Source organism: Bombus bifarius, unplaced genomic scaffold (genome assembly GCF_011952205.1).
Source record: "Bombus bifarius isolate JDL3187 unplaced genomic scaffold, Bbif_JDL3187 scf7180000007996, whole genome shotgun sequence".
Taxonomy (NCBI): Eukaryota; Metazoa; Arthropoda; class Insecta; order Hymenoptera; family Apidae; genus Bombus; species Bombus bifarius.
In genome coordinates, this window is record NW_022884376.1 from 3868088 (window position 1) to 3891318 (window position 23231).

The 23231-nt window shown below is 39.3% G+C and overlaps 1 protein-coding gene across 1 annotated transcript in view; it reads right to left on the minus strand.

Annotated features, from left to right (window-relative positions):
• Positions 1-23231, minus strand: part of LOC117205981 (RNA binding protein fox-1 homolog 2-like) — a 346747-nt gene that overhangs the window by 254513 nt on the left and 69003 nt on the right. Inside the window, exon 2 of the mRNA XM_033444875.1 lies at positions 12222-12266. Within this exon, the coding sequence (XP_033300766.1) occupies positions 12222-12266 (45 nt within the window). The remainder of the gene's footprint in view (positions 1-12221; positions 12267-23231) is intronic.

The following is a 23231-nucleotide window of genomic DNA, read 5'->3' on the forward strand; positions in this document are numbered from 1 at the left end:
CGTTCTTTCATCGTATATTTAACATTGTGACAAAATTCGAAATTTTCTAATTACATAAACTGGGTATTTAAACATTCAAGAAGTAGGAAATATTTTTTATCCTATCGTGAACTTCAAAATAATTTATTGCAAATAGGTACACTGACACAAGAAACTTAATGCTTACTGTCAAAATCGAATTTAAATTCGCTTCTAACACATATGTACGCGTGTACGACGCCTATCAAAAAGGATCGTACACGTCTTGGGGAACGTCTCTGTTTACCGAGCACGCGCAACGAATATTAATATTTAAATGTTTACTCGATCGTACGAGATCACGATATTAATGATCGAAGGATGGTTGAGCGATAAAAGTTACATAAAACACGATACGGAGATATCGTGACACTTTAATATCTAGTTGGAAATAAAATAGTAGATAAATGATTATCGGTGGTCGAAAGGAAGCGATAACGACGAGGAAAGCTTCGTTTTAACTAATATTCCCGGATAATTGCACCGGGACAATTTCCGGTACCTGGTCGAATTTCCTACCGCAGTTTTCTCTTAATATCGTCGATAAACCCATTGTCTAGAACGGCCGATCCAATCCGCTGTTTCCACCGGAAATTCCCAACGAATGATGCAGTTCTTAAAGTTTTACGATTACTGTTTTTATTTGGGAAATCGTTGATTATGCTGATCATGCTGATCACTTCAGGGATTTTGTGTATAGGGAATACTCCGCAGTTTGCTTCTTTATACTTCTTATCACGGAAATATCTTCTTATTCTTTGTTTCCATATTCTGAGAAATGTTGGAGAAATACGCGAAGATTCTCTATAGTCGTTTTATTGTGAGAGTTTCATTTAAATTAATTTCAATCAGGAATCGCGAAGGTTGACGATTGGACAAAAATGAGGACAAGGATTTTTAGACGTCTCTGTCGATGAGTCGTTGTTGAATTTTAAAGAACTATCGTATCTCTGTTTACCTTCTTCTGTCATCCATTGAGCTGACACGATCGACGAAATGAATTATATATAAAAATTAATGGAACGGAATTAACGACGGTGTGTTACCGTATTGACAAATTTTCAATTATGCATCGATTACTTGCGACGCAACAGCTGTTCGCAAATTTTCGCACCTTAATCGAAAGATGAATAAAAAGAAGATCCTTCCTAGTTCACGGATTCTCCTGCTTTTAGCAAAGTCTGAAATAAAAATCAGCGAAACAAATTCCTGCCTCTGAATTGGTAAATTTCAACCGTGCTCCATTTCGTCAATAGGGGAGGGAAACGCTCTATAGATCACAGATTCTCTGCTTTAAAATAAACAAGAAGATGCAAATATTTGAAAGAGAGCTTCGCTCTATTCCCATACTACACACGCCATCGCTTTTCCCTCTCTTGGACCGTGTACCTCGATATTACAACGTCTCAACATGCTCAACCGGGAAGCCCAGCGAAGAGCATCTTCCCAGAATAAGTAAACCTTTCGTTTACTTCGTGTGCTGCACTTCCATTACCTGGAAGCCTGGGCGTTTCTTCTTCCTGTCGCGATGGTGGACTCGCAAGGCGCGAGAAGAAACAGGAAACTAGCGATGGTCCATCCAGACCGAGTTTGCCAGACTCGTCGCAGTATTTACTCGCTCGTGCGAAATGGTGAAATACAGTGGCTCGCCAAAGTATCTGGACACTCACGGAAATATTTTATCAATATATTACGTGCGTGGTATAAAGGATTCTGAAATTTGATAAGCAGTTCACAAACAATTTGAAATAAATCTGAAAATATACGGAGAAATTACAAGCCGCTTCTAGTACCGGAAATATTCTTCAGAGATCGCAAAGTTATTTAAACGTATTAATTAAGCCCAATATTCAATGGATCTATATTTAGCAATTATTATATGTATGTGTAAGACGGTCATCCATGCTGCGTATGTATACTAATTTTGTACTAAGCAAATGTTTGCAATCTCTACATTACATTTGACCAACAGTTGATGGCAATCGCGTTTCATTACAGCAACATTTAGAAATAGTTTATACAACGCAACGATAGTAAAATTTCCCGTGGTATGTGGCCAATATTTTCGCGAGCCACCGTATTTATCGGTAAACGATGATGGGGTTCGTTTGAATTTCTATTACCGGGTTAATAATAAGAGAACGGAACTAGCGACTAACGATGACCGGCGATTTAGTCCGTGCCGTGTCTATGCGCGAGAAATTATAACTGCAGTTTGCGTAGCTCGTTCTGCCCGCGTAAACAAGCGCGCGAACGCTCCAGATTACCCGCGACACACGCACGCCACTCATTAATACGATATCGCGTAATTGTCAGCGAGACGTACGGAAAATTATGCGCGATCGTGTCGTCGATGGTTGATAGCGAGCGTTTGGGTAGCCGCGTAGGAGCACGTTATGGGACGTTTTCATGGAAATTTAATGAAAAGGTAGATCTTTTAGGAGGAAAGGATTTTACCGAGATTTGGTAAAAAATTGGGAAGGCAGAGAAAAATCCGCGCGATGCGAATGGGGGAAAATCGGGGAAATTTTATGGGGATAAATGAAATTGACGGTGGAGAAAGAAGAGTTTGGTAGAAATTTCCTACAAGAATCATAAGGACGTTTCTTAAAAGAAGATGGTGTAAGAGGGTGACGATATGTCAATTTTTCTAGACCACGTGTAGTTGTAATATTTTGTTATTTTTGAATATCGTTGAAACGATTAGCGATTTATGTTTTGTTTCCAGACAAACGAGTAAAATACGAACAGAGAAAATAATAGAAAGTTTCTGAAAAAAGGACAGGTATAACAAGAACAGAGTAAATAAATTCTTTTAAACAGTATGTTACTTGAATACAAAAAAGAAGAAGAACAGAGTGAAATATGGAATGAAATTAAATAAAAGAGAAAAGAAAAATGAGAATAAGCTTCTTAAAAGTATACGTAATGTAACAACGTTTTATTGTATCATCTTTAAAGAAAGAACAGCATAAAGAAGACGGAAGAACCAAATTTTCTCGAAATGCTACGGAACATGAATATCCTATTATATAATATTATATTGATCAAATGACGTTTGATTTATGTTTGATTACGGGGCAAAGCCATATCGGAAATGAGACAAAGCACTTGGCGTATCGCGTTAATTAATTCGTATCCGTTACGCATAATTAGCTTAGAAGCCAGCAAAATTGCGGAATCTATTTGAAATTGGTCGACGACGTTTCACAAAATTAATAAGTTTCGTGTAACGCTCGTACGTTTCGATTTTCATTCCAATGGACGTAGGCGAATGCGGATAGCCTTGCAACGTCGATGATTGTATATTCAGCTCGCGATCTCACTGGCTGTCCTCGAAGTATTTTTCACTATAATGATGTTTCGCTCGTGTGTTCTGAGAATTCGAAAGAGAACCAAGATCGTAAGGATATCTTTCTTAGCCAGAATGCACGATGAATGAGAAATGAGTACGATGATCGCTTAACGTTGTTACGACGGATTTAGTAAGGTAGTTAGAGCGTTTGGTATAGTTGATGGCGGTTGAATTGATATTATGTAAATCGAATTTCAGACCGAAGTTTGTGTTTAGGGAACACACGCTTCAAATATTTTGTATTTAGGATATTCCGGACTTGGGATATTCCAGATTGGAATATTCTATGCCTGGAATATTCTATGCTCATATATGACTTTGGTATAATTTGCTAAAATGTTTGGATTATCTATAATCTAAGATTATCTACGCTTTAGATTCCCTAATTTTTATTATATGCTTGATATGCTTTGAACATCCTAAACCTGGAATCCACTCTTTTACTAAGATATTCTACACTTAGATATTCCATATTTTGGATATTTGACACTTTAAATAATCTACTCCGATAACATTATCCCACTGTTGGAATATTCTACGTTTGGGGTACTCTGTGCTTGAAATATTCAATGTCTTGGATAACTATATACGCACAATACGCTACTGTTAGAATATTCTATGTTTAGGATTTTCTGCGCTTAGTGTACGCTATTTTAGAACATTTTATGCTTCGAAGATTGTATGCTTGAAATGTACTATACGTCAAATATTCTTTACCTACGATACTTTATTATTAGAAAAATCTATGCTTGGAATTTTATATATTTGATCCATTCTACCTTCGAAGTATTTTATGTTTAGAATTTCCACTCTAAATATTTTATGCTTCAAATACATTGTGTTCGGAATATTTTATATTTTGAATATCCCACGGCTACAATACCAACATTTTCGCAATTTTCTATATTTCAAATACTCTAAATTAATGACATCTCATACTTAAGTCATTTTCCATTTTCGACCTATCGCGCTTAGAAAATCGTACACTATATATCCCTTCAAAGCTTGCATTTTCTATGCCTTTAATATTTTCGATCTAACAAATAATTTCTTAATCGTCCGAGTCTAGTATTCGTTTAAGATTACCTTGGTCGAAAACATGCAGCAAAACCGAGACTCGCTGCATCCGAAAAAAAGACGATTAACTTTGAAACTCGTTGGACGAACGAGGGTGGAAGAAAGGGACGATCTATTCGAGGCACTCTCGTAGTTGCACCGAACTTGTTATCGACTTTTAAAAGTTGAAGAGTTGCCGACGAAGTAGGGTGGATCGTTACGAGGCTTTCGCGCGGTCCACGATTCCATCGCGATGGAAGGAATTTCATGCGGAAGAATGCGGCGACAGCTCGTCGCCGAATCTTATTACGCTAATGCGCGACCAAACGGGAAAGTCCAAATGAAAAGAGTATCGGGCTTTACTTTCGAACCAGTTACTTTGGTAATCTGATATTATAGACAAATTTCTTTCTTTGCGATGGATCTGAACGCTACTGCAGAGCGACGAGTTCGTTCATTCGTTTGAATTTGGTTATTGCGAATGATTTTTGATGAATAACACCATCAGAGGATTTTGATGAATTTAACAAGTTCGATAACTTTGGGTAATTTTCAAGTACCTCAGAGACAATCTTGAAGAATTGTCAAACATCGTAAAGATGATTTTAAACAATTCTCAGATTTCAGAGATCCCGTTCCAAAGATAACATTTCGAATACGTCAAAGATAATCTTAAATAGAATTCCTATCGACAAGTTGTCGTTCTGCAAAATTACATACAGGGTGGTTGGTAACTGGTGGTACAAGCGGAAAGAGGGTGATTTTACGCGAAAAAGAAGTCGAAGATTTAGAATAAAAATGTAAAAATTTTAAAAATTAAAAAAATAATCGAGACAACGATCTACAGTGAGATCCGTTATAACGAGACGTGATAAAGTGCACGCGTACCGAGCGAAAATTCAAAGTCGATTTTCTCGAAAACAAAGCCTCAAACGAAAAATTTTTATTCTATATTTTCGACTTCTTTTTTCGCGTAGAATCGCCCCCTTTCCGCTTGTATCACCAGTTACCAATCACCCTGTATATTCAAAATATCAAAAAATGGTAATATGAATTTGTCTGTAGCGTATAATTTGTTGATAGCGCTAGAGAATTTCCAATTTCCACATTGAAATTTACACTGACAAATCATTGCTCCAACGAGTTTACTGCTTGCACGATAAAAAAGACCAATTTACAAAATCCAATTTCCACAAGCCCATGAAGTTCAATTATTTTCCTACGAAATTTCGCAGAAAGTCTCGAGGAGGGAACAGGGGAAGAAGATTTTGGACGATCCCGTAAAGCGAGTCGAAATTTCTGCTATCTATCCAGCCACAAGATGAAAAACTCGTGAACGAGTTCGCTCGTAAAGTTTCCCTTACGTTGACGCCATCTTTCGAGACGCTTGTAACGGTGTCGTTCGTTCCTTTCGGCTGCGCCCAACTCGCGCACCAAATTATTATGCAAACTGTTTACCACGAGAACAGGGATGCGGCTGACACAATACTGTTCGCGGCAGGATCGTACAATGAGAACGCGTCGTAAAGTTTCTGCGAACGTTACGCGTGTACGCACACAACAACGTTGCACGATTGTTTGTGAAAATAACAATGAAGTTATGGAAAAATATTTGTAAATACTAACAGATATTTAGAATAAAATTTCTATTTTTATAGATCTGTAGTAGTAAAGAATAGTTCGATTAAAAATATTGCAGCATTTGTCAAACTCCATGTATATTTGAAATAAAAGTTTTTTTACACGACATAGAAATTGTATCCGTGTTTTTTTATTTCACTGAAGAAATATCTGTGAAAAATATGTAAACGAAATATTTTGATTAAAAAGATTGCAGTATTGCGATATTGTAACATTTTATTCCAAATTGAAACTCAGGAAAATCCGCAGAAAAATAGTAGAATTGACCGATCGAAGAATGTCTGACTACAGTCGGCCATATTCCCCTTATTCTTTTCTAACTTCTTATAACGCGTGGATGTCTGTGTTATCGAGCTTCCAGGTAATATTTTTTCGATTTAAAGTTTTCATACCCAAGGCTGTTAAAAAGTTACAGTTCCCCTGTGCTTTGCTCTTTAAAGTGAAAGCTCTCTTTAGCTTTTAAGGTCACTGATTTACTTTTATTTCAAGAATAGAGTTTTTTAACCCTGAGATTTCGAATAAAAAAACAGTTTCCAATTTTAGTATACGAATGTTGGAATTTCTCGTTCGTAAATTCAAAAAAGCGAAATATTTATTTTACGCGTAGAACTTCCAAAAGCTTGAGACTAATTGGATAAAGTTACCAAGATCAAAGTTCTTTAATCTCAAAGTCGTGCGCGCATGATCTTGAGCTTTCTCGACGACGAAGCTTTTTCACCTTGACTTTTCAACACCACAACTTTTCCACCTACAGTTTCCAAGCATAGAGATCTTTCACCCTGACCTTTATGATTCTCTTATCTCGATCTTGTAAGCCTACCTCTTTTTTAATTCTAATGCTCGCACGTCTTACATATAAATATTTGCCACAACTCTCGCAGTTTTTTCTATCCAATGTTAAATCTTGCGTTATCTTTCGCTCCATCTAAATATCACGTATCACATTTTCTTCGTGCAATTAAATCAACTCATTAACAAATCTTCGCATTTTCCTAACTGTTATTTTAATCCTGAATTCCAACATGCTTTACAAGTCGTCTGACAGTAAAACCACGTTTTTCCACAATCAAGGAATTAATGTACATCGAATCAGCCTGTCTATTGATAACTAAATAAACAAACCAATTAAATTTCTTCGATCCGTATAACAATAAATTCTCCTTAACCTTGTCACCAATCAGTTTATTCTCAATTTCGATGTATTCAACGAATCATTTACAATTGGAGTCATCTTTTACTGCAATTTAACGATTAGATCTCTTATCAAAAACGCACACACATATATAAAGATACAAACAAGTTAATCAGGAACCCAATTGATCGATTCAATTTTCTGAGAATTTTTCGATTTTATTATTGCAGCGCACAATCGGTGCTTAATTCTCCGAAAGCCAAACGATTAATTGTCTTTTCCAAACTCGATTAGGATAAAAAATACATCGGAAAGGGGATGAATTAAAGAACCAAGAGATAGCCACAAAACCAGTGATCTGCCCGAGCTCGTCCCAAACCGGCCAACCAAACCATTCACTTGGAAATTTACATTTCAACCAGCAGAAATAGACGCCGGTTGCTAAGTTGGTTTCCGGGTCCGAAGGAAGTTTCGTCGTTCCCCGAGCGACTCGTAATTTTTGCGCTGGTCGCTCGGATGCGATCCGCGCGGAGTCTGCGGCGGGTGTCCGCATTGCAGATTTCCCGGTCACGACTGGGGACCCGCGACGATAAACCGGAGCTCGTTGATAGCGCCCAGGAACGTCTTAATTTCATGCATTGAGAACGGATCGATGCGAAAGCCCCATAAACGCCGCTGCGACCGTTTGTTTTCGTGCCAGTTGCGCGCTTTTACTGCACACCCGGGAATCGTCAACCTTGTGACCAAACCTCGACGATGTATCCTCTCGCCGTGCGATGCCTATCGCTCGTTTACGACGATGCTGAAGCAGCGAACATCGCGTGAACGGTTGGTTACGTTAGTACCATAGAGCAAGATTTCCTGATTAATGGTTTGATACGACAGAAGAATGACGATTTTTATAGTGGAAGATCGTGTTACGTCGGTTGAATCGTCCATTGCGATGGTTGAAGCACCGAGTGATAGCTTAAGAGGCCTAAATGAGTCTCTCAAGAGCCATGCTGATCAATTCCACGTATCGTAACAACCACAAACATTCTTTTCCAGTTTCCTTGCAAGTTTCGATTGTTATACTATCTCTTTGTGATGCTAAATAAATTTATGGAAATAAGATTTCTCTTTTGGAACGTCGTAATCTTTGATCTTAAATGTAGTGTATTCGTTGTAATCTTTCCCAATTGGGTTTCTAGTCACAGCTTAATGAGGCTTAATATGCAAGTAAATCCAACTCGTTCCAATCTACCACAGATCCGAAGCCTTCCGTGATCGTTTCCTTTTAAAAAGACTGGTAGCACTTACCATCGTTACTTACACACGTAAAGCTCAGGGAAAATCTTCAAGTCAGAGCTTTTAGCGTTCAGTATGGAGAGACCATTGGATCGCGCATCGCGTTTCGAACGAGGAAAGGCGCATCGGAGTTGGAATCGTCGATTCATTGGAGGCGTTAGAACGAGAGACCTCGTTGCGGAGTTATCTTTTCGCGATCGTCGATGCGTGTCAGGCTGGTTAAACCGAGTCGACGTTCGTCGATTCGAGACTCGAAACTTCTCTTCTGCGTACGTCCCGGCGGGATTCGTCGTCGCGACAGCGGAACGAGAAGAGGATGCGAAGCTGAGGGAAACGGCGCGCGCCACCGGAAGTAGAAAGAAGTAGCAGGCGACGACGCAGAAGTGCCGTCAAGTGGAATGCAAGGTGATGTAGACTCTCCTTGCTTTTGCCTGCTTGCACACACACCCCTACACCTTTCCTACTACCAAAGCTGTCCTCCCATTCACCTACGTCTCTTTCGGTTTCTTTCATTGCTCGTCGCTTCTTTCTACCTTATCTCTACTGATGTTGCTCGTTTTTACTTGTGCTCACCGTTCTTCCTGTTATTTTTTTCTCTCATACGTTTTTATCATATTTCTTCAGACTTTTTATATGCTCTTTTTTACTGTTTCTAACCAGAGGTGGAATAACTTGTTCGTTATTCCGTTGGTTTCAATTTCATTGACTGGTTCCTATTATTTTTCGAACCCATTTTCCAAGTCTCTTTTCATCGTTCTTTCGTGCCGTTCGATACGTGTTCATATTGCATTTTTATCGAACCTTTCTCACGCCTGCTTCTAGCGATTGTTTTCGCTTCTATTTATTACATCTGTTTCAATTCGACTTTTCCCTTTACGTTAGCGTTACTGATACCAGCATCGTTCATTTATCATCGTCGACTAATCTCGTACTGAAGAAATCGAACGATATACGAACAAATACATAGCGTGATCATTGAAATGCATAAAAATATAGGAACAGAACTAACCGTAGGAAATATCAAGGAATTTCTGCCAGAATTTATGAATCAATCTTTTCACCGCGTTTCCTGTAACCAAATATTTTCAATTTTGATGGGAAAAATTCCTCCTTCCTACCTACTTCCTCCACTATCATCTCGACCCATCTTACCCTCTAGTCTCTTCTACCATCACCACATAGAAACACGCCCTCTGATCCCAACTATTCTCCCTTAATCCCCCACTTTTTCCCTTTTACTCTTTATCATTCCAAGCTCATGCCGTCCGTGGAACGAGAAGAGCGACGTTACGTGGTCGACCGCTCAGTTCTGCTCGATGCATTCTTCATCCGTCGCCAGCCACCGTAACCACCCCTAGCTCGCAACTACCCCTTTTCTTTCTCCTCCCCATTCCTTTCTTTAACCTGCGTTCTTCGACGAGAAAGACCCGGTACACCTCTTCGTCCGTGATTTCTTCCCTGACAGCGTTCCCTCGATAACGCCTGTCACGTTCCCTCTTATTGCGACACGCGGTCGTTGTACCTCCGACCGCCATTATTTCCTGTGTTATTTCACGCTGGCGGGGGAGCGTTGATCCAGCGACCGGATCACGGCGTCCGATCGCCTGGAAAGAAATCTCTGCGGGAGTAGCTCGTGCAGCTTCGAGAAAAATAGCAGGGAAAAGTGATTCGTTGTTGGTAGACGAATCGTGGCTCGTTCTAGGGGCACTGAATTTCTTCGGGTTTCCTTTCTTTTCCGGGAATGCGATTCAGAGAAATTTGAGGAAGTGTATTTCAGAATTCTCTTTGAGAAATGGCGAAATGAACAATTTGGAAATTTAGGGTATGAAATTTAGCATATTTTTTTTTTTTATCATTAAGATGTGATTTACTGTACGGGAATAATCGAAATTTAATTTATGTCTAATTCAAACTTAACCGAAACTCGAGCGAAATCTAAACCACTTAGCTCAAACTCCATTCAAATCTAATACAAACTTGATCCAAAGAGCCAAATCTATTTCCGAATCTATCTTTAACCTAATCTGTATCGAGCTTCAATTATTCTCACAATATTATATTTTTCTCAAAATAAAAATTTCTATTATTAACAATACACAAAAGAAAGAAATTTTCTTGAAAGGTAAGGAACGTCTCAGTTTGAAAAGTGCTAAAACTCGTAACGCTACAGTCTTCACGGACTATTCCAATCACGAAGCTCGCCCTTCGATTCCTTCACGAGCAAGAAATCACCCCGCACCATCTATTTTTTTATGTCGTCTTTACGTCACGTATAGAGTTATTGCGGCAAGATTCGCGTTTCGAGAAACGAAAGGAGACAGAAGACGCGTCGTTAAAAATTGCTTTCCCCACGGAGGGTATTTCTCCAACTGTCCCAGACTCGACTCAACGTTCGTCGCCCTTCCTACCAATTTCAGACGCAATCATCTCGCTCGTTCTTTTTCGTTCTGTCTTTCTTTTTCATTTCTATAACATAGAGCGCGCGTCGTATACATTTTCGACGAAACGCGTTACAGGCGCATGCATTTTCCCTCCAAACCACATCTGTCCCGCGTCGTTCTCTTTGACGCTGTTTCTCCACTAGTAGGTGGATTGGTTTTGAATGTCATATAGAAACGACCGTAAATTTCTTTTCTGAAATCTTCTTTAAAATGTTTGATCGCATGTACGATTACTCTTCGATACAGTGACCACTATTTCCTGTTGCTTCTTGTTTGAACAACTATACCTTTCGTTTCTCAAAATAATACTTGAACGATCATCTATTTCTGCGATAATTTCACGAATAATTTATTATATATATTATAATAAGAATAGAAATTTTCTATCGTTAAAAATATTATTCAATATCATTTTATTGGAACTGAGACTTTTTGAAATTTTTAAGGGAAGAATTTATTGGATGATGCTTATTGGACAGGAAGTTGGAAGTAATTAGACAGCCGTCAAACACGAACAGGAATTTCTGCGCGAGTGGCAGCAGTTCATGCCGGAATCTGCGTAAACTCGGAATATTATTTACTCAGCGAACTGCCTTCGGTAGCTGCGTTCTTTATGCACACGCAGTTCTACGCAAATACGGCTTCTTAATGCTGTGTTTGTTTTCGTCCCGTATAACGTTTTCGTAGCGCGAAAACTTTGCTCTCAATGCCGTAGTTACTTTTTATCGTTAATTGCATATTAATTTCCAAGAATAATACACACAACTCTAAATTTTAATTATCCCGCTACGATATCTTCGAATAAAATTCGCGTAATAAAATATTGTATTGTTCAGACGCTGGCACATATTTTCATAGAAATTTCCTTTCTATTCACCGCTTCGTCAGATCTTTTACTTTATTTGCTGTACTTGATGTTTGACAAAGGGCGGAATTTTGTTATTGAGCATAATTTATTAATAAGCAGTCTATCGCGTACGTTCGTGCTTTTGTGAGAAATTTAAAATTGCGAAAATACGTAGGATAGATAAAATATACGAAAGCATAGAAAGTTTCTACAGTGTATAATATTCAATAATTGAAATCAATTTCTGCTTAAATTCCACTTCTTTAACTAGCTTTATAAAAAGCTACGAGTACGAATTAACATGCGCAGTTTACTCATCGAATACATAACACAATTTCGTTCACTACTGATTATTCATTCGTCTGAAAATTTTGTACCAAAGAGAAGACAATACTCTAAGAGCAACGATACCGCGTTTCTATGAACAATATTAACGCCACTCACCTGACTGCAGGAAGGAAAGCCGGACAGGACGAGGCTGGCAGAAATCTGAAACAACGCAAGAGGATCCGGAATTATGTTACACGAAATTTCGCCTTCTGGTTTTAATCACCGAGCTGAGTAATGATTCAGTCACGCTTAGACATCCGCGAATGCAATTTTCCTAGGAACCCATAGCTTGGAAATTCGTGGGAAAGTCCCAAGGAAAGGTCGGGGTATAGGGGTGAATTTAATCAAGTCGAAGTTCGCTGGAAAGTTAGAGGATAAGAGACCTCTCGTTAGACAAGGTTCGTTTTGTTGGGACGAAAGAGAGAATAGAAATGTTTGCGATTAGAACGACATTGTCAAACAAGTAATTTTCAAGTTCTACAAACAACGATTAACTGTTTCTATTAACGTTATTTAAAATTCATCTCGTCGCACCACTGTTGAACATAAAATTAACATTATAATTACGATTATAAATGCCTCTAATGTGCAGTTAAATATACTGTGCGTGAACGATTGTAATTATAGCGATACAACGAGGACAAGTGAGCATTTACACGTATAATAGTGATTCTATTTGGGTAGAAGTAAATAACAATTTTATTAAAATCCTGCGCGGGTACACTATCTGTTATCTGAATAAAACTAAACATCACTTTTACTAAAATTATCTACGGTAAAATTCGATTTATGTGAACTCGTTAAAAGTGTTTCATCAAACATTTCACATAATAAGATCCTCTCGGTCACTTATAATTTTCCCTCGTATACAAGTTCACGTTCAGATTAAACGGATTCAGCTAAGACCAAGTCATGTCACCAGACTTCATTCGTACACGAGTTCACGTTGCGGTAAGTAGATTCAGCCGACCGGAATTCATGATCAGACACCATACATAAACGATTTCCTGGCAATAAGTGCAGCCCTACCGCATATATCCTTAGTAACTACAACAGCCAAGCATGTACAACTCATCGAAATGCCTGATTCTATCGTTAATTACCAACAAGACCGAAAAAGTCAAACTCAGACATTTTTCTTATTATCTATTGGGTTGGCAACTAAATGATTGCGGATTTTGTCATTAGATGATATTGACCAAGCGAATAAATATCCTAAGAAATTATTCATTATTTCGTATATTTTGCGTATTTTCGCATATTTCAATCTAAATGCATAAACGATCTAATCGTCGTGGTATTCTTTAGAATAAATAGAGAGGCGATAGCCAAAATTTTTAATAACGAAACTCTCGAGCTTCGCTTCGTGGTAAAAATATTAAGATATGTATAATTTTATGTGCTAGACTAGGTTAGATTCGTAGTAGTGATACTTGTATGTGAATATCAGTGCGTGGACGTATGTGTATGAGCAGCGTCTCGAAAACAAATGAATGTAAACTGTTCAGTCGGTTAACAGTCGGATATGGAAGAAAGTGCTGAGACGCGTGCGAGTGTGTATCGATGAATATCTTTGAAATCGCTTATCAAATAAATATATAACTATTCTAATATGAATTCTAATTGTAAATTTAGTGTTCCTATACCATTATTTCGGCTATTAAGATCCAAAATTCTCAACAAAAAAGTACCAATGTAAGAAGAACAGTGAAGCTTCACATCGAAAGCGAAGTGATTTGTTTAAATCAAAATTGGCTGATTTGAAAGACCTTGATCGCTGGTTCTATGAAGCACGACAGTCTCGAAGCTCGATTGTTTGGCGATTAAAGGGGGTAGCACGAGCTTCGTGAAAGAACGACGGAGAAGCCGAGGAACGCCCGGAACCTCGAATACATTACACCGTCGCGTTAATACCTGGGCCGCACGCGACGTTGTTCCGGTGCATAACATACTCGATTTAACTGCGTTTAGTTTTAAAGCTCGCGGACCGTTTTCCCCCTCGAGCGATACATCGAGTTCCACTTCCCGTTTCCACCTGGCGTAGCATTAACGCCCGGACTATCGCTAATGTGCGTTCTCTGTCATGGAAACCGGCTTAAACCGACGTCCAACAATCTGTTTTCTCCATCGTGATCTTTTCTCCGAACTGCTTCCGCCCTTTCCCTTCCCCTTCGTTTCTGTACTTTTTGCTGTCGCGTTTCGATCTTTCGTACGAGAAATTGGAACGAGACGACGATTCGTTTTCATTGTTCGCTAGAGATTCAACATGCGTAAATCTGGAATTTAGTTATAGAATATTCTCCTTTTTGGTATTTGATTTAAGAGATAAAAATTTGATTAATGGATGATTTATTTTTAGCGTTCGTAGTAGCTGGATTTAAAACTAGAAATATCTGGGATTTAACTAAAATCAGATTATTTAATTGATAATGAAATTGAAACGTTGATTGATTGGGCCATTCATTCGGACGATTGACAATTTAATTGTATTACATTCTCTTATTGGTTTTTCATTTGAAAAATCGGAATGTCGATGATTCTGTTCTTCGTGCTGGTTGAAGATCCAAAATTTGTTCCTTTTCTAGCGTTTGGTTCGATAAATTGAAGTATCGATAAACGATTCATTTTTAATATATCCATTTAATCGTTATCGTAGAATGTTATCCAGCTTTAATCACTGATCGAACATTATAGAAACTAATCGTTCGGAATATACGTATTTCTAACTCTGATCTCTTCCCGAAAATTCAAACTCAAACTCTCTAAATCCTGGATTCGAGACCTCGAATCGATTGGAATCGCAATTGGCCTACCACGAAGCTTCAACTAGTTCCGATTTCACTACCGATCTTTGCCAAACTTCTCTCTGCAAGTCGTCTTCGAAGAGCTTTAAACCCCCAATCGGAAATTTTCGAAGGATACGGCTTGAAAAGTCTCGAAGAGAATCTAGCGGCTCGGGGGAAAAAGTTGGTTCTTTCTTCGTTTCTGTGGTAATAAGCGCTGGTCTAGTTTGATAACGCGGTTCAAGCTTTGACGTGACGGGTATAATTAAACAAACGAAGGAATGGAAATTATCCGGACTGGCGGCTGACTCGACAGGTCGAGATGAAAATTCCGCGGTGGAAGTAATTCGCGACATCTCGCAGGACCTTTCGATGAGAATTCCACGAGTTTCGAAGCCTGTAAAAGCCGATCGATCGCGTTTAAGGAACGACGCGGATCATTTGCATTTCGAAGATCTTTCAGTTCAAGGAATACAGAAAAATCATCGCTTTTAAGTTAGATTTAATTTCAACATTGATAACGCGATGGAAATATTATGCTTTTGATTATATTTTATTTTATTTTAGTTCTAATCGGAAAGGGGTGAGATTCCTCTAGTGTCCAAGGGATCTCTCGTTGCCATTACCACGGAAATAAACCGAGTGCCTTTCGCTTCAGCGAAAAATCGCCGCGATAAATCCTCGCGACTCGTTTCGACGAAGTTATTTACGACGCCGACTTCACCCTCCTATATATTGTCCGATGCTGTTTATAGTCGGCCATTTTTCCGGTCGCTCTACCTCTAACGATGCGTCTAGCGCTTTTAAGTTTAACAGGTGGCAGATCGTCGAGTCGTCTGTTTGAAAAAAATATTTTCTTCTCTATCTCATCGACCAATCAATTTCACAAATTCTCGGTTGATTAGAATTTCACTTCGGTTGTCTTCAGTTAGTTCCTAGTTTCCGCCGATAGAATTCCTTTCGATGATTCAACGATTACATTCTTATATCGTTATTTGTTACGTCTCAAGAATCCAAATTATACCGAAAATTCGAATCTTCTATCTTCGTAAAATAAAGGAAATTTCCTATGAAATTGATTTGTTAATTTCTATCATCTCTTTGAAATTTCATACCCCCGAAAATACGCCCTCCTCTTCTACCAGTTTCCCCTCGAAGCGCACTGTCACTTCGATCAAACTCCCTCGAACAGGCAACCCCCTGTTATATTCGCCCCTGGCAAGATTCCCAGTGTCGTGCCTTAATTTTTGCCAGTCGATTACTCGAAGCTGTTGCTCGCGAAGTGTATTTCGCGATCGCGGGGGTTAATTTCACGGCGTGGCGAGCCGTGCAACACGGCGAAACGACGCGTGACCCAGTTAACTCACTCGCTTCCCGGTGCATCGACCCGAGCGAGCGTTTATTAAGGGTGGCAAAAGGGTCGCGAGTTACAGTTCGTGGAAGGAGGATGGGCCAACGTCGCAGAGTAAACGTCCCTTAATTAAGTTGTCTAGTCCGCCAGACCGATCCATCGAGCTTCTTTATCGAGAGAGCTAGTCCCTGATGCGAAATCGATGACACGCTCGCTCTCCGAGAGGACGTCGCCTGTTTCGTCCTCTTACTCTCTTTCTCTTCCTATCTCCTTTTTTTCTTCTTTTTTCTCTCGTTTCTCATCTCTCTCTCTCTCTCTCTCTCTCAGTCTCGAGGGAGATGTTCAATAAAAATTCCTCAAGAGCCTCGACTGGCAGGAAATGTCGTCGGTGAAGCGCGTGTACGCCGAGATCCTCTGGCGGAATCGAAACGGAATTTCATGGGACCTTCGAACGAAGACGAGGGACCGGACGTGGCGGCTTTTTAGATTCTCCGCATAGCAGACGAGGACAACCCTGAAGGTCATTTCGTTCGCGACTAGCTCGTGCATAGAGTTTCTGCTCACTATGGTATACTTAACGGAAATACTATTTGCTTCAGCAAATATCAATTTCAGTCAATCAAATAATAACCGTTGTTACGTCCGTGACCCTCCACATAAAACAAACTCGTTCCCCCGATCAAAGAAGATCACTAGACGTCTAAACATCTTTATTCGGACCCGCAATAATCCCAAGGACCGTCATAAATTTTAGCATTTTTTATAATCAAGACCCTCAGATTCCTAAAGTATCTTTCAAGTCGAAAGGTTCCTTAGGGTTATTGCTCATTCCAGGAAAACACGAGCAAACAACATAATGCCACCCACGAACGACCTTTGGTCGGGGGCGGCCAGCACCCACCAGTTTTTCTCTCATCCAATTGGCAACGATGTCTGTTGCCCTCGCTTTCTTAACGAAAATTACCATTAACGAATCCGCTTGTCTCATACTCTGGACACATCCATCAGTGGTTTTTTCCTCCCCGACATCACCGTCACCGAACTACTTGCTAGTAACTTTGAGATCTGAACACATCTGACTTGCTGTTAACATTTCGCTGAGAACGCTTCTACACGCACCACGCACGAATACTCGAGTGTTCACAGTTGTTGGAAATAAAGTGTATATTTAACCTGTTAGCTCGGTGTTATAATCATTCAACCACCCGTATTATCCTAAGCGAAACAGGGGATCGACTGATTCGTGGCGTCGATTATCGTATCGTATCGTAACGAGAATTTACGACTCTCGTTGACGCGTTATACCGCGAACGCGTCTCTCCGTGAAACGGTCGAACAACGGTGCTTGATAAATAACGAGGATCGAGACTACACGTTTGTGGATGATTGAACAAAGTTTAGAAGTTGTCTTGGGAAATGGAGAATTTTTGACAACGGGATTACAAACGGAAGATTTTTATATCTAGCAATTGGAAACCACAGTGAAAATTCACGATAAGTAACAGTTTCGTATGAGGGCAATTTCATAATCCAATGTTTTATCAAACAATTATTACTACGATCGTTCTTTCACTAGGTTTGACAAAATCCTCCCAAGTTCGTTGATTTCAGGAAACTGGAATAATCTGAACGAGCTTGACCGGCGTGTCTCGCGTTTGCCACAAATTCCACGTAGTAAAAATGTTTTAATCTTTTTCGCGATGATTTTACACGACCGGTTCGTTTTATTTCTCGTTTGGTATTTCGATCTTCTACGCGCGTATTTCCAGCATAAATTTCCGCAACATTTTTCAAAATTCACGTTGATACACGTAACCGGGGAATCGAGCCAATTGCTAATGTATAAAACAGCGTTTGTTCCCGCATAACTAAATTCAAACCAATATCGGGACGTGCAATATAAATTCATTTTGGTGGCTCAGTTAAATCGCGGAATTGAAAACGTTGACTCTTGAAATTTCTGCCAGCCTCGCCGTTAAATTACCGTCATTATATCCGTCAAATCACTAACGGGTGCTGAACTCGATTGCAATTTGGTCCTGCATGTAATTTTCCAACGATCTCTCGATGCTTGACTTGCTGTAACGAGAATTATTCACAGAAGCGCGCATGTATACGCGTATTTGATCGTTGTGTTTCGTTTCGATCCATCAAAATCTGTACAAACGTACCATTCTTTCCATTAACCAAGAAGCTAATTGTCCCTTATGTTCGAATAATAACCGTCAAATCAAAAGCCAAATGGAAATTTCGAATTTCCTAGTTTATTCATCTGTTCAGCTTTAATATCACGAATTAAATCAGAATTTTACGCGTTCGTAACGAAGTGGCGATGCAAACGGATATTCTACTCATTTGGTGACAAAATGTTGTTCCAAGAAATAAACCGTGAAATCAGAATAATTCGATGTATGACAAATGTTTAACAGATTAAAATATAAGCACCGATGATTGAAATTTCTACCAAAGAAACTGCGCAATGTATATTACGCTTGTGTATTCAAATTTACGCTATAAAACGGATATAATTAAATTTCGATGACTTACATAAAATATATATAATACCGAAACTTAATAAAAAAAACTAAAACGTGTTCTAGAACTTCTGAACAAGACTTTGTATCGTTCTAAATACATGAAATTTTCATATAAGAAAAAAATAAAGTAGCCATTGTTCACATTGCTCATTCTCTACTACAATAGTTCTAGCATCGATAAATTTAACAAGTCGGATTAAGCGAGTCGCGACGGAACTTCTGATGTAGTCAGCGATTAATTCGTTTCTTAGAAATCTCCTCGCGGTCGCCGCGGAGGTGCAATTAGTTTGACGAATGGTTCGAATTACGAAGAATCTTGTCCCGATAATTCAAACGAGCCGTCGAAAAATTCCTCTCGAGTATTCTTCGTGTAGAAAAAGCCAGACAGGAACGCGCGAGCATGTAAATTCTATTAATTCATCGTTTCGTCGCGTCTTGTTTCTCCGCGAGCGAATCATTTGTAATGAAACGTTTCATTATTCTTGTTTTCGAGGACAGGTTGAAAGTCTTTTTGTCGAGTAATATGCAGAATTCAGAAAGATATATGGTAATTTCCTCTTGCTTTCGAGAAACTCTGATTGCCATTACGTGGATGCCAGTTGGCGATTTTCTACCTTCGGAAAAGAAACTTTCTCTCAGGTTTCATGTAATGTGTGAAAGTAAGTAAAAATGAAAACCTATCGATGCTAAATTGATGCTGTTTGTACGTATCTCCAACGCTATTTAAGCGTGATTATATCTATTAGAGAGTAGCGTGATCTCATCTTTTTAAATGAAAACGTGTTAGACTTTTCGATTGAATTTGCTCGCGGATATTTATCGAAGAACGAAAAATTCGATAGCCTCTCCTTCTGATAAATTGTATGAACGTAACGAAATGTAAACAAGGAAAGATAACCAACTGTAAGTAATAAAATATAATTATAAAGAAAATTATTTTAGCCTTGGAATACCAGAGAGGAAGGCGAGACACGATGGAGTCGTCGTGTAAATTTCGCGTGACAGTCAAATTCCGAAGACGAGACACGCGCAATTTCCCGCAGGGCGAAATTACTGCTCTTAACGAAATTAAAGGCACCCTATGTCGCGCGCCGACGACTCTATCCTCCGTTTCATACGTCAAAGCTACGCTCGCGGTGAATTTTGCGCGCATAATCACAAGCAACCATGGAGCACGTGCTTTTCAAGATTCGAAACGTTACAAATTCTCGATGGATCTCGTGGATAGAAACATCTCAATCGTTCGTAGTAGAGAAGTAGACGTAGAGAGGTAGTTCTTGGAGACGAGCCAGTCTCTGTCTGTCTGTCGGGTTTGGTTTATTTGGGCCTTTTCGATTAATCGGTTCGGTCGACTAAAGTAGAAAGCGGCTTCGAGCGTAGAGGTTGAGGGAAGGAAAATTGAAAAGCGTTCGAAGAAGCAAGTGCAGCTGGATTAGAGGTTGAGCAATCTCCCGAGAACGTGATCTTACCGCTCTTATTATACCTTCTTGTTTTTTCCGTTGAATATGTTGGAGGTTAAGCTGGATAAAAAATTCTGATAGAAAGATCGTGAATGTTTTATACTTAATATCCTCAGTTTTATATATGTTACGACTATAATAAGCATAGGTTATCATGGCAGGTCTTTAATATCGTGACAAAAGATACTCAAGGAAGTATATAATATATATGGCAAGTAAAGAAATATTTTATGAGAATAAAATTCGCGTGTATAGTATCAAGAATAAAATAAAAACACAAACATGATATAGAGAACGCGTAAAATGACGTTAGGAGTACGCAATGTAAATGTTAAACCTTCGCAGTCCAAGCAGCATTCGACGCTTCGTTCCAGCTGATTTTTACTCGAGAAGCTACTTTCAAAAGCTATTCGTAATATGGATGAACTTTCATATTCTCGAGCGAAACAAAACCGCAAATCTTCGTGCAATAACATGCCGTAACCTAAACCTTGCTGTAGTCGTAAATCATCTAAGCCATTTTTTATTTGCAAATCATTTAAATCTCTCCGTATGAACTGAAATACGTACAAGGTAAGGTCTCTGATCTTTACCATAACAATTCGCTCGATATCGTAGCTGCCTCGTAATCAAACCAAACGGCGCCGACAACTTGGACCTATCTCCGAGTTTAAACCGTAACAGGGTTCACTTGACGCGATGCAATAGTAAACTTCGAGTTCGACTTCGACGTTCACGACTATCGAGACGCAGGTAAACCTCCTAATTGCCAGTAGCGTTTCAGGTACGCGGCATTATTCGAAGCCGGCTTGCACTCGATAATGAACCAGCAAGCCGGCGCTCACGACGTTGTTGCGAGCAAGGATCGAATCGCATACGTTATTGGGATAACAAGGGAATTAATTCCGAACCGTTTCGATCGTCGCCCCCACGCCCCTTCAGCACGTTGATCGACTCACTTCCGCGGAAACCTGGTGTCCCCTGACAACATACGAATTCTATGCAGCTCCAAGAACAGAGAAATTTTGGTGAGACGCGCGATAATACGTATTCGTCGATGAAACGATAGAGGAAAGGATTGAGACGATGAGAAACGTTTGATGACGAAGAAATGGGAAAATAAGATTTATATCGTGAGATTTATTGGATTTCTTATATTTTGACACCAGTTTGTTGGTTGATTTTTTCTTGACCGATTAGCTTCTTCACGAGTTTATGAATATTTTTGTAGTCGTTAAGAGTTTACGAGTACATCGAGGTAGGAAGGATTTTATTCAGAAAAACATGGATCGAGAGGGTGAGAAACGTCCTTGGACAGCGAGAGAGACGAGAAAGAATATTTATACACTGGCTGTTTATTAGATTTTACATGTTTTGAAGGACGTTATTTGGTTTTTTATGGGAGAGTATCTTTTGAAACAGTTTATGAAGATTCTCCTTTACACGTACGTTTCTAAGAAGCGCAATTTAACGATGGATACACAGATGAAAGGGACGAACGTTTACACTCTGCGTGCTTATTGAATCTTTAATATTTTTAGAGCGGGTTATTTGGTTAATCTTGGGAGAATATTTTCCTGAACAACTAATGATGGAATTTCATTAAAAATGAATTAATGGTATGCTTTCTTAATTCGAGGAAAAAGCAAGATTAGGCTTCCTCTTTGTGCTATTAAGATCTACCTTTTCTTTTTCCAATATGTTGTTCATAGATCTAAAACGTTGATTTAATGATACAAATTGTAATCCGCTAGAATCACTGCCAAATTATTCATCGACATATCCATACCAACTTTAATAACAGAAGATTCGCGGAATTCTCATGCAATTAATACGCCATCTAATAAATGTCCAATTTATACGAAACTTATCCAGTTTCGCGTCGCATTGACTTTCATTAGAAAAGTTCTATGGAACTTGGAAGGATGGAGAAAAGTTGGCAGAAGCTACGAGACGGACAAGAACCGATCGAATCAATCGACCAACCGGAACGAGTAATTGCTAAATAAACGTCGGGCCGGCGATGGCCGCTCGTTAAATCGTTAATTTGCGATACCGGGAATAATAATGCAACGCGATGAAATATTCATACGGATATTCGCCGATGTTCTCGTTTATCCCGCGCATTGAGTGCCGATTATTTCGAAAACAGTCGGCGAGGACGCGAGGCGAAATAAATTTCCAAACGCAATAATCGACACCTGTCTTTTTCTTCCTCTTTCTTACTTGCTTCTCGACGATTCTACGTTCCGCTCGATCGTCGAAATTGTCGTAGGCGTGCGGACGGTGCAAACATTTTCGTTGCTACGATTTTTACGCGGCCATTATAAATCGTCGTTTTAATGATCGAGAGGTATTTCATTCAGCGCACGGTGAATATGCGGTACATTAAGCGAGATACATTCTACAGGCTGGTTCATTATGCGTAGGAGCCGACTTCGTCGATATATTCCACGTTAAAAAACGATTAAACCGCCATTTGAATGTTTTCGAATGGCCGCTGCCCATTTGTTAACGTTTCATTAAATCGAGTTGACGATCGAGAGAGACGTATTTCCATAGTGCACGCTTCGAATGTTATATTGTATGGGATTCGTTTGACCGAAAAACAATCCAAGGGGAGATATGCTCAATTGCTTGTAGCAATCGAAAAAACTAACACTACGTTCATTTATCCGACATATCGGCATGCACCAGATCTACCGATTCACGCACGAGATCACATCTTTCTCTGGAAGCAAGATGATAGATATAGAAAGGACACGATCACGGAATATTATCGAAAAAGCTTCGCAGAAGAACCGGTTATCGAGCAGAAGATAGAGATAAGTAACGACAGATTGCAACGTAGAAACTACGTAATATTTCAACCCCCTGTCAAAACGAGAACTTAACACAAATATACGCTCGCATCTACACACCTGTTCCCCTTTTCCCCTTTTCTTCCGTCGAATTCTCCTGGATACACACATATATATGTATGTGTATATACG